The 11,478-nt window shown below is 38.5% G+C and overlaps 1 protein-coding gene across 1 annotated transcript in view; it reads left to right on the forward strand.

Annotated features, from left to right (window-relative positions):
- SNX4 (sorting nexin 4) overlaps positions 1 to 8,123 on the forward strand; it is a 51,965-nt gene extending 43,842 nt beyond the window's left edge. Inside the window, exons 12-14 of the mRNA XM_072984892.2 lie at positions 3,616 to 3,761; positions 5,736 to 5,850; positions 6,154 to 8,123. Of these exons, the coding sequence (XP_072840993.2) occupies positions 3,616 to 3,761; positions 5,736 to 5,850; positions 6,154 to 6,201 (309 nt within the window). The 3' untranslated portion in view covers positions 6,202 to 8,123. The remainder of the gene's footprint in view (positions 1 to 3,615; positions 3,762 to 5,735; positions 5,851 to 6,153) is intronic.
- The last annotated feature ends 3,355 nt before the right edge of the window (positions 8,124 to 11,478 follow it).

An 11,478-nucleotide genomic window follows, 5' to 3' on the forward strand; every position in this document is an offset into this window, starting at 1 on the left:
TATCCATTCCACCTGATAAGGAAGCCTGATGCTTCTATCTCCTGGACCAGAAAACCTACTTGGGTGTTGTGCTAAGACTCAAAATAGCTAACCAACAGTCCTACTTTGGATGATACCAACTGTTCCTTTGTGAAAAACTGGTTTGTCTAATGAAGGACCTGCCCCATGATAAGGAGGAAGTTGTGGTTGTCTTTTTCAAATAAACCAGCAGTGTTTACCTCTCACATCTGTCAAAGAAGTCCTGTAGGTAGGTGGTGTCAGTGCTGGAACTAGATATTGGGAGGGACCTGGCAGGCCTTACAGAACTCATACCATTGGGGAATCAGGAAGCAGATGAGTGGGGTGCAGAGTCTGATTCCAAGAAGAAGTGTGGACCCCAGCCAGTCCATGAGAATTGTTCAGAGTAAAGATAGGAGCTTGAAGGGGTGCCACCAGGTGAAGTGCCAGGCTGCAGAGAAAGACTCCTTGGAAGAAAGACCCTCCTGGGCAATATTCTTGGAAGAAAACTCTTCCTGCCAGAGAGACCAGTGGGCTAAACTCTGCAGCTAAAATCTCAGTAGGCCAAAGATTTGCAACTGAATGCTGGATACAGATCAATTCATCTTTGCATCCAGGCTTGTGTCCCCCATCTAGATGCTTGGCAGACCATCATTTGAATTGATGGATCTTCCTATTGTTCAGTGGAGCTACTGGATAGAATTCTACAATCTTCCTCCAGAAGGAGTGTTTTGCTCCCCTGTACCTTCAACAGCTCTACTCCAAAAGACTCTCACCCACGTGGAAAGGAAGCAGTGAACCAGTGCCCACATCTGCATCTTGTCGGCTACTATTTTCGATACTTTACAGTACCAAAATGGAATGGGGGTCTTTAACCTACTATTAACCTAGCTTTTCAATATGATGATGATCTGTTGGAAGACAAATCGTTCACCATGATGAATTCTAAATATGTTTATTGTCACATTGCCATTCACAGAAGCATTACAAATACCTCTGCATTGACCATTACCAATATCGGTTTCTTCCCTTTTAATTTTGATCTATGCTACACTTCTTGCTGAAGTTCTTTCAGAGATCAGAAAGTTCCTACATGGTGCCGTACAGCAATTATCTTGTAGTCCACCTTGTAGTCTCTCCATAGTCCTCGTGTAACTCATGAAGCCATCTTTCAAGCTCACTGCCTCTTTGGACCTCCTTCTTGGCCAAAGGAGCCTTTGCTACAGCATGCCATGTGGGAGAATTCTGTGTATTGCTAATGAACCAGCCATGTTTAGTTTTGTACCTAAACAAGGTTTCCTTCAATGTGAGCTTTCATTCTTAGTAAATGTAGTCTTGGTCTTTCAGAAGACACTTTTTGTCTCATCTACAACACAATTAAGTATTTTTGCATGCACTAAATGCTGAAAGAGTTTCAGAAAAATATGTAGAATGAATAGTTGTATTTTGTAAATAGTGGCTCCTTCTCACTCCCTCTGGCCCTAAGAAGGGAAATTCAGTTTTCTCACAACACTTTGAGAGGCAGTTTGTGAAAACAATCACACTGGCATATCAAATGGAAATATTCCATTGCCAGTTATTCCATCAGGGCCATGTCCATATCCACTGGCTAGCTGCAAAGAGTTTCCTTATCTGACTGTCATGCAGTGACTTGGTTTCAACTGTTCACCTTCATCCATCACTGGTGGCTTGACGCCAAATCTTGGAGGGATGCCTCTTTTGGAACAGCAGTCCTCTGGGCTCTGCTCCAATGAGTGAAGGATTCCCTTGCAGGTAAACTTGCTAAACCTGGACTCCCTTGCAGGTAAAGTTGCTAATCTTCACACATTTGTGCCGTTGCATACCGACTACAAAGAGGTAAAACAAGTTATTTCTTTGAAACATTTCTTCTTGAAGTAAACATCTGTGTAATCACATGATCTGGCCTTCCGCCCCTCTTCTGTACCTGCCATTAGCTGATACTCTGGTTCTGTGTCCAAAATTTTTGAATTTGGAGACAACCTGCCAACATGTTTGCTGTAGATAGGAGAGGTGGAGCTGGGTGGGTAGGGTCAGGGCTGCCATCAGAACATTCCCTACCTAAAAGTTTCCAAAGAGTGGCTCTTTACAGGTACAGAGCACTATGTTTGAATCCACAGATTACTATTTGAAGAATAAACATTACAGGCAAGTATCCTGTTATTCCGTGTCAAAAGTAAAAAAAAAAAAAATAGTGGCCAAAATTGTATTAGTTACACCTGCAAGCATAACATTTCAATATAAATCTCAGTAGTGAATTACTACAAATTAAGATGTTACTGTATGCATTCAGTGTTGCATGCATGATTGCACAATTTGGTGCATAACAAATGATATATATACTAACTTTTTGTGGCAAATGGCTGCCAAGATCTATTCAGATTGCGTAACTCAGGTGTAAAATGCAATTGGATTTTGGCTTGTGTAAACAAGTCCATTGAAAAAAGGATACAGTGGTGCTCTGCATAACGACGATAATCCGTTCCGGATAAATCGTCGCTATCCGGAAACATCGCTATGCAAAATAAAAAAGCCGATAGGAATGCATCAAAATGCATTTAATGCGTTCCTATGGGCTTAAAAACTCACCTTATGCAAAAATCCTCCATAGGGGCGGCCATTTTCGGTGCCTCTAAAGCGAGGCAACACAGCGGGCGGCCATTTTGGAATCTCCAGTCAGCTGTGCGAAAATGGGGCCTTTGGGAGGACCGCGGGGGAGGGCTCCCCCACGGTCCTCCCAAAGCCCCCGCCGGCTATTTTCCCCCAGCTGGCCGGTGGGAGCTTCGGAAGGACTGTGGGGGAGGGCTCCCCCGCGGTCCTTCCCAAGCCCCTGCCAGTCAGCTGGGGGAAAATGGGGCGTATGGGGAAAAATCGCAAAGTGATTTTTCCCCATAGGGAACATCGCAATGCGATTGCAAAATCCACATCGCTATGCGGATTCATCGTTAAACAGGGCGCCCGTTAAGCGAGGCACCGCTGTACTTATCATCAGATATATTTTAGTGAGTTTTGTGTCCAAAGTCTTTCTGAAGTTTAGTTATTGGTCTGTTTCTGATTGTCCTCTGAACCATTCTTTGGAGGATTAAAAATGATTTGGGCTTGTGCTTTTTCTTCTTTGTTGCTCCCTGCTTCTCATATCTGGTTCTGGTTAGAATGACTAAATCTTGCTATGACGAGTGGCCCATAAATTGAGTAAGCAGGATATGAAGAGATGGGGATGGCAAGGACGGAATCTGTAAACCTGCGGCATACACTTGCTCCTCATAACCATGTTTTGGATAACTATACAACTATAGTGTAGTAATTAAGAGTCTCAGACTAGGATAAGCGAGACCCACACACCCATAAAACTTACTTTATTATCCTTGGGTCAGTCATATGCATATATACACTGACCTACTTCACAGGGAAGTTGCATGGAAATTGGTGGAGCATGTATGCCAACTGGGAGAGAAACAAAACATTTTTAAAGCTTACAAATGTGTCATATAAGCTTGTCCCATCCATGTATTTAGGCATTGTGTTTTCTGGGAGGACAATAAAATAGTTAAATATATACGTGCATGCATACATATATATATATACTGTATTCATTTCCAGACTGTGAGAACATTCTCCTTGAAGGGAATGACTAACAAGCTGTTCGGCCAGGAAACACCTGAACAGAGAGAAGCAAAAATAAAGGCACTAGAAGAACAAATACATGAAGGAGAAGAGCAGCTCAAAGCAAAGAACTTAGAGAGCCGGTAACTTGATGAAAATATTATTAAGGTCATGGGGATTCTGTGTTAGAAGTCTTTAGGAAATTTGAACATGCCTCCTGCTTGTACAGATGTTAAGTAGACATAGTCTAAATCCTTCCAAACATATTTTTGCAAAGACAAGGAAATTTTGCTTCCCTTAAATTTGCAAGCTGAAATGCTTAGGAAACTGAATGTGGAATTATAGCTTAATTCTTCAACGAAGTCTTCAACCAGTCTTCTGGCAGGCCTTCCCCCCTCCCATTACATAGCTTCTTTTCCATCTTGGATCCTGTTTTCTTTATCAATATTTTGCTCTTATGATCAAAGTTATTTTAATGCTGTTTTTATCTTTATGCTCTGTAAGCCGCCCAGAGTAGATTCCCGAAACTAGATGGGCGGGGTAAAAATGAAACAAATGAACAAATAAATAAATAAATCTGTGACACTGAGAAATACATTAAATTAAGAGTTTGTTGGTATTTTCCTTCTGCCATATGAATTAGTGGTAAATTGGCCCCAGTAGAGCCAAATGAAGAAATTGAGCTGATAGTTTTGATGTATTAAATTGACAAATACACAACTGGAATTAATAGGCTGAGGATGGCAGGCATCCTGAAACATTCGTGTGAGGGGAGGGGATGATAGAATAATTGTTGAACTCCAGTGGAATATTTTCTCCCTTGAAGGATAAGTGATTTTGTCATTCCCCTCCTCATTTTTATTCATATTAATTAATAATGAAAATATTAATTGGGCTGAAATTTGGATTAGCAGCTGCTTACTCTAGAATTTTTTTAAAAAAACTGTCTGGTCCTTATATAATACAAATGCGAGAGCAGGCAATATCTTTATTGTACCATTAACAAAACCAGACAACTGACTTTTGACAATAAGTCATATTCTTGAGGTTGTGCACTGAGATTTTCTGGGTAGTGCAGATGACAGCCCCCAAAATTAATGTCAGATGATTGTGCCAGATCTGCATCTAACTAGGTAACGCTTATTTTGCCTTCCATTGGCTTCTACTAGTAGGTAGGCTAAATTTTAAATTCAAATTCTCTAATGTTGGCTTGCCACATTTCTGTGTTAACTTTTCCATCGGCCAAGCAGGAAACTTGTTTCAAAATAAGGCAATTGGGGTGTGGGGGTAAATGCATGTTATTTGGTGGTTCTTTGTTTGAAAACTTGGAAAAATAAATCCAGCCAAATGCTACTGGGGTGAATTTAAAACCACTCCCTGAATGACATTTGCAGCCTGCATTTTAACTCACCTTAAGGAAGCTAGTTGTTCCTTTGATTTTTAAGTGGTCTAATAAAGGTATCACTTACTCCTATGTTTGTGGCTGTAGAGAGAGATTACTCCTGCCTTTTTACCAGTAAGCAATCACATTTCATTGATTCATATCTGTTTTGGCACATTTTTGTGAACATTTTGACATAAAGTTATGAATGCAAAAGGAAGTGTTTACAGTTCACAAACAGCTACTTACAGTGTTCTCGTATTGACTGGCTAGTAAAACTATCCCAGTCTTATCAGAAGGCAACAAATAAGGTGGAACTGACAAGAGGGGACTTTCAGAGACCTCCTTGTGGTAAGCATTACTTCTTTATTTTTTAAGCCTCTTCCTTCATATTTTTATATTTAAACAAATAGTTTGTTTTAATTTCCCAGATTGATTAGGAAAGAAAACTTTGTTTGCACATTTCATGGTCTATAGGGATAAAATTTTGAAAGACTTAAGATTCCAAACAACAAGTTGCTAAAGCCTCCACTTCAGATTTTAGATTGGTTTTAAAAAAACACACACACATTCAAAAAGCAAAAAGTACAACCTCTTAAATATGGCTCCATATTACTGTTTACATATTACCTTTTGGGAGCTAGTTATTCATCTGGTAAATTTAGATAATTGGTAACATGGGCTTACATGATGATGCATACATTGTCTGCACTAATTTGGTTTCAATTTATTTCAGAGACTTTGTGAAAAGTGCCTGGGCAGATATCGAACGTTTCAAAGAGCAAAAGAACCATGACTTAAAAGAGGCTCTCATTAGCTATGCTGTGATGCAGATCAGTATGTGCAAAAAGGTGCGTTTGTTGGTCAAGTTCTTTTAACAGGGAACCAAATGTGTGAATGTCACATGTGAGTGGGTCGATCCCCAGAAAGAATCAGGATATTTCTGCCTGCATTCCAACATAGGCTACCCATCCATGTATGTTTTCTGAACATGAGAAATATTCTGTTCACATTTAATTGTTTAGAAGGTGTCGTGTGGTAAATACAAAATTTCTTCATTGTGATTAATTATGGGTTGTTGCCAGTTGATTTTACCTTACTTAAAGGCTCACTTCAAACACATTTTCATTTTTCTATTTCTTTTTTCAATAAAGGGAATTCAAGTTTGGACAAATGCAAAAGAATGTTTCAGCAAGATGTGACACATGGAGCTCAGTCCTTCTTGGCAAAATGTCACAGAACAGAAGCACAAATGCATGAACATGGATACAAAATTGCTGCATTACTAAATCATGGACTCAGTGTAGTCATGAAAGTAGGGCACAAGAATTGGTCTCTGCTCCTCGATGGCCACCTTGTGGCTTGTTTTGCATGTAGTAGCAAATTGAACATTGTAGTTTGCGCTTGAAGTAAGGGTATAGGGAAGATCCAAGTTGGCTGCAGTCATTACATAAACTAAACTGTTCACCATACCAGGCTCTTGAACCACAGTTTTTTGCACTATGTAAATCATTCCCAGGTACCTCTTCTTACATTGTTTCACATTTTAATGCTATAACATAACATATTGTTTTCTTGTCTTATTTTCTGAATATAGTGGTACAGAATTATATTCAGTGTTTCACTGTATCCATAAATGCCACATGCAGTGTGTTATCTGATGAGTATTTTTTTCCAAAAATTAGCTTTAACTTCATAACAAATTTTTGAATGTTGAATGCATTATATATAACAGGGGGGTTCTGTACAGTAAAATATAATTATTCTGTGCAAAATTTAAAACTGATGGGAAACCATTATAGAATTCTGCTATTTGCCAGCATGCTGCTGCATAATTAGCAAGCAGATAGTACAGTTACTGACCTCAGTAAAAAAGCATAACACCAGCTTTAAATTCACTTAACAACCTCCATTAGGTTAAAAGTAGTTGGTACTGCATTGGTAGTTCTTTAAAATGATTATGCTAAACATTAAAATGTACTCTTTTTTAATACTAATAATGGTGGCTTCCCAAAGAACACTATTAATCTGAAGTAGTTTTGCTTTGCATGCTTAGCATCCCTAAATGTAAACTGTATTTACTTGTCTTTGCCTTGATCTTGTTTACTGTACTTTTCTCAAGGTTTTTTTAAGGGAACTGAATAGAATGAATTTGTAGGTGTCCTGTGGTACACTGTGTACAAAAGAAAGTCTCTTGCTAATCTTAAGACATTGATTTCCAGCTGTAAGAAAGCTCTAATGCTCATTGGTCACTTCAACATAGCAGCATTTATATTGTCACTCAGGAGAATGTGAAAACAAGCCAGATATAACTGAAGCAAAGCCCCTCTGAGATATATAGTACACATTTGTAAAGCATGCACTTAATTATTTCAGATGATGAACACTTTATTAGTTTACATATATAGCAGAATGACATCTTAATATCCTTATTTCTCAAAATCAGATCTGTTTTCTTGCTGCAATCATAAAACAAAGTTTTATAAAACAAAACATTTTCAGCTAAGCTGATATAATTTTGACTTTTTAAAGCTTATTATCCAGTGTTAAGTATAGGGTTTTTGTTGTTGTTTCAAGAAACAATCTATTCAGCATAAAATAGCTATACGTAGCTCTATCAGGTCATTCCATTTCAGAGAGCTATAGCTTCTGGGTCCTAAAACTGATAAAATAAAAACTTGTACATTCCAGAAACAGTAAGCAGCTATGAAGTCAGGTTTTTATAGCAAACTTCCTAGAGTAGTTGTGCCTTAATTTAATACCACTAGGCACTTGGAGTCAATATTTTCCCTGCACTTGATCTTCCTAGTGCCTTCCCTCCCCTTTCATAAGCTGTATAACTTAAGTGTATTAGTATGCCTTTTTGAGAAATTTGAGAAGGGATCAAAAGGTTCTTGTAAGCTTTGTGCCAAATATGCGAAATAAAACTACACTTTATTATTTTTTGTTTTCCACATTTATTTTGGACTGCTGTGATATTAAAATGGTTGTATGCTGTATTAGATTTTATTGTTAATACTCTGCATAAATTTTCTTTTTAAAAGATACATTCTCAAAGGATCGGGGTCTCAAATTCTGCATGCATGGGTGGAAATACAAATACACAGCTTTCTAAACATAAAAAGTGAGTGTTTTGCTTCTGTTAATTTCCATACATTCATTTTGCTCATGAGAAAAAATCTACAAGAGTTTAGATGTTGGTTGCGATAAGAAAAAAAAGGCAATGCAAAACTAGAGAATGGAGAGGGGGAAAGTGCTACAACTCTATTTACTGGAGCATTCCAGAAACTTGTCACAGTGAATGATTACTTATTTTTCTTGTGAATGAGTTTTCTCCAAAGAAATAATACTTGAAACACATCCAACAAATTTTCTGGATTGCCTCTACAAGCAGGATTTTGGCATCTTCTGGAATTTACTTCTTTTCATTTATTTCATTACCATCTACATGTTGGGAACACAAGTCAAAATGAGTGGATGTTCCAAAACTTTCAGAAAGTGTGTCACCCCTTAGAGGCCTAGAGGTACAGTGGTACCTCGACTTACGAACCTCTCCACTTGCAAATGTTTCGAGTTACGAGCGGCTACGTTTGCAAAGTGTTGCTTCGATTTGCGAACGAAGCCTCAACTTGCGAACGAAAAAAAACCTTTTCTGCCTTTTTTGACCTAAATTCTCCCCCTAGTGGTAGAGTACAGATTAACTGGCTTTGCTTTAGTTCCTGTGGGAACGAATGCCTCTACTTACGAACAGTGCCTCAACATATGAACGAAAAACGGCCTGAACGGATTAAATGGTTTTCAATGCATTCCTATGGGAAATCTTGCCTCGACTTACAAACTTTTCGACGTACGAATGCTGTTCCAATACGGATTAAGTTCGTAAGTCAAGGTACCACTGTATAGTTCTGTCAACATTTTCATTTCTTGCAGCGTACAGAAAATGCTGCCAGACACCATAAAGGCTTATTTTGTACATCAGAACCTCAGCATCTAGCATATAGCTATGGGACACTACAAGTGTGTGTGGATGGGTATCAATCACATAGTTATGCATAAATTTCTGTCAGTGAAAACAACAGATTAACAAAAAGTTTTTTGATGGGGGAACTATTAGCCGTAAATAATTCAGGGTTATGTATCAAAACATGTCTTGTGTGCCTATTAGAATGGACTGCCTGCAGAATGGACTGCTGACCTTCCAATATTTACGGGGAGTGCTATTGTACAAACAAGATTTTGCTTGCATGACATTGGATATAACATATTAGTTATTTTCATTACAGTGGGCAAATTCCTGTTGCATAACTGCTGACGTAACCCAGACTGAATGCCAGAAACATGTAACTAAAACTAATTAAAAGCTTTTTATCCCCACCCATCCCTATTTTAGGTTCTAAGTCTCCCTAGAGCTCCACTTTGCTTTAGAGAAGCCTTGGGGAGCCTCAGAATATTGGGGGAGAGGAGGAGGGCTTTTAATAGTAAAAACTTCTTTGCTGGATCACCACTATGTGATTGGGACCACCAGCAGCAAATTTTTTTACTTTTAGAGTCCATTCCCATCCCAAGACTTCCCCAGAGGAAGAGGGAGCCTTGGAACCTAAAATTGTGATGGCAGCAGGACAGGAAGTTTTACATTAGTTTTCTTTTGTTTCTGGAACCTGATCTGTGTTGTGCTGGCACAACATTACTTCAACAGGATTTGACCCAGTATAAACAAAGTTGTTTTGTATTTTAAATGTGTAAACACTCAGGTATGTTCTTCACTTTTTCAAGTGAATCCTTTAGTATTATATATGTAAACGTTGCATTTATAAGTTTTGTTTCAAGAAACTATGTGCATGCCACATTTATTTAGTAAACTAGCACAATTGAAAAGCATGAGGATTCTACTCAGTCATACTCCTCGAAAACAACAACACTGTTTTGTCTATTTCTCACAAGTCTGTTCCTTAACAAATACAGGAAGGGACTGCAGTTTAAGCAGATTATTCAGGTGATCAAAGATGTTGCTCTATTTTTCCAGCACATGTACTCTGTTAGTTGAACTTGTAGTGTCAGGAAGACTGAAAGTTTCACATCCACTTCAGTTTAGGACCTGTGAGTTGTAGCTATATCCATTGTCCAGGAGGTCTTTGGATCTATGATTTTCAAAGGGCCTATTCTGATATTCTGTTCTGATGGAGGTTAATATATGAATGAGAACACTCTAGACCAGGGGTCTCCAAACTTTTCACCGTGAGGGACACATATTTTCCACATTTTCAAGGGCCAAAGGAACAAGTGCCTGCCTGCACTCCCATCCGCACAGGCTGGATGTGGCCCGTGGGCCATACTTTTGAGACCCCTGCTCTACACTTAGCCCCTCTGGTGAATTTTCCCTCCCAACAGGATGGTCTCCATTATCCATGGGTGTTCTCTGTGTTATTAAAAAACAGGTGAACCATTTTGTTCTCTGCACATTTAATATCCTCGTTGGTCATATACATTCCTCAACATAATGTACTGTACTGTATAGGATTTCTGTGATATTTTGACATTCACAATGAGTTGGATCTACCTGTTGCTCCATGAGTGCAAGAACTGTTTTCAGTCCATGGAAGCAGCCTGTTCAGTTTTTTCAAGTGTTCTCTCATTTCTTTTCTGTACTAAGTTTTTGTCTTTTAACACAGAAAGCTGTATCAAAGGTTCTCTATAGTTTAGCAAAATTATTACTTCAGTGGTAAGAAGTACTAATGACCAGAAGGTGAAAATATTTCATATAAATTTAAAACTATATTTATTTGAACACTAAGTATCCCACTTCTGTGCTATTAAAATACTCATAAACGTCTATTTTTGCTCAATTCTTGTTTCATTGCTGTTGGCCTCAGAATTAAGAATATTTTCAGCCACCATTTTGAAATTAGACCACATGTTATTCTACAACATTATGTTTTCACAAATGTGGGAATCATAAAATACCAGTTAGAGAGAAACACTTGGTTTATATGTATCTTGCACATGGCTTCTATACTAGTCCCTGATTGATAAGCATAACAAGTAAATGAGCTTTAGAGAACATTGATGTGTTTTCTGCGATACTGTTCTATTTTCTTTAGTTATAGTAGATGACAGTCAGGATTTAAACCAGACCTGTTCACATTACATATGACATAGTGGCCAGAATTTTAATGGTGTTTGCACAACTTGCTGTGACCAATCGCTGTTAACTGATGAGCTGAGTGAGTGCATCTCACTTGAATAATCAGGCACGTAATCAAACTGCCTGAGCAAGTTAGACATACTTTGCGCAAATACCAGTAGAATTCTGGCCAGCAAGGGATTTGCACAAACAGCCAAAATTATCTCCTAAAGCAGGGTTGAGAACCCTTGTCTCAAGACAGTTGCAACTACAATCATTGTCAAGCTAATCTCACATGGCCAATATAAGGGATTGTGGGAATTGCAGTCCCAAACATCTGTAAGGCAAAAGGTTCCTA

This window comes from Pogona vitticeps, chromosome 1 (genome assembly GCF_051106095.1).
Source record: "Pogona vitticeps strain Pit_001003342236 chromosome 1, PviZW2.1, whole genome shotgun sequence".
Lineage (NCBI taxonomy): Eukaryota > Metazoa > Chordata > Lepidosauria > Squamata > Agamidae > Pogona > Pogona vitticeps.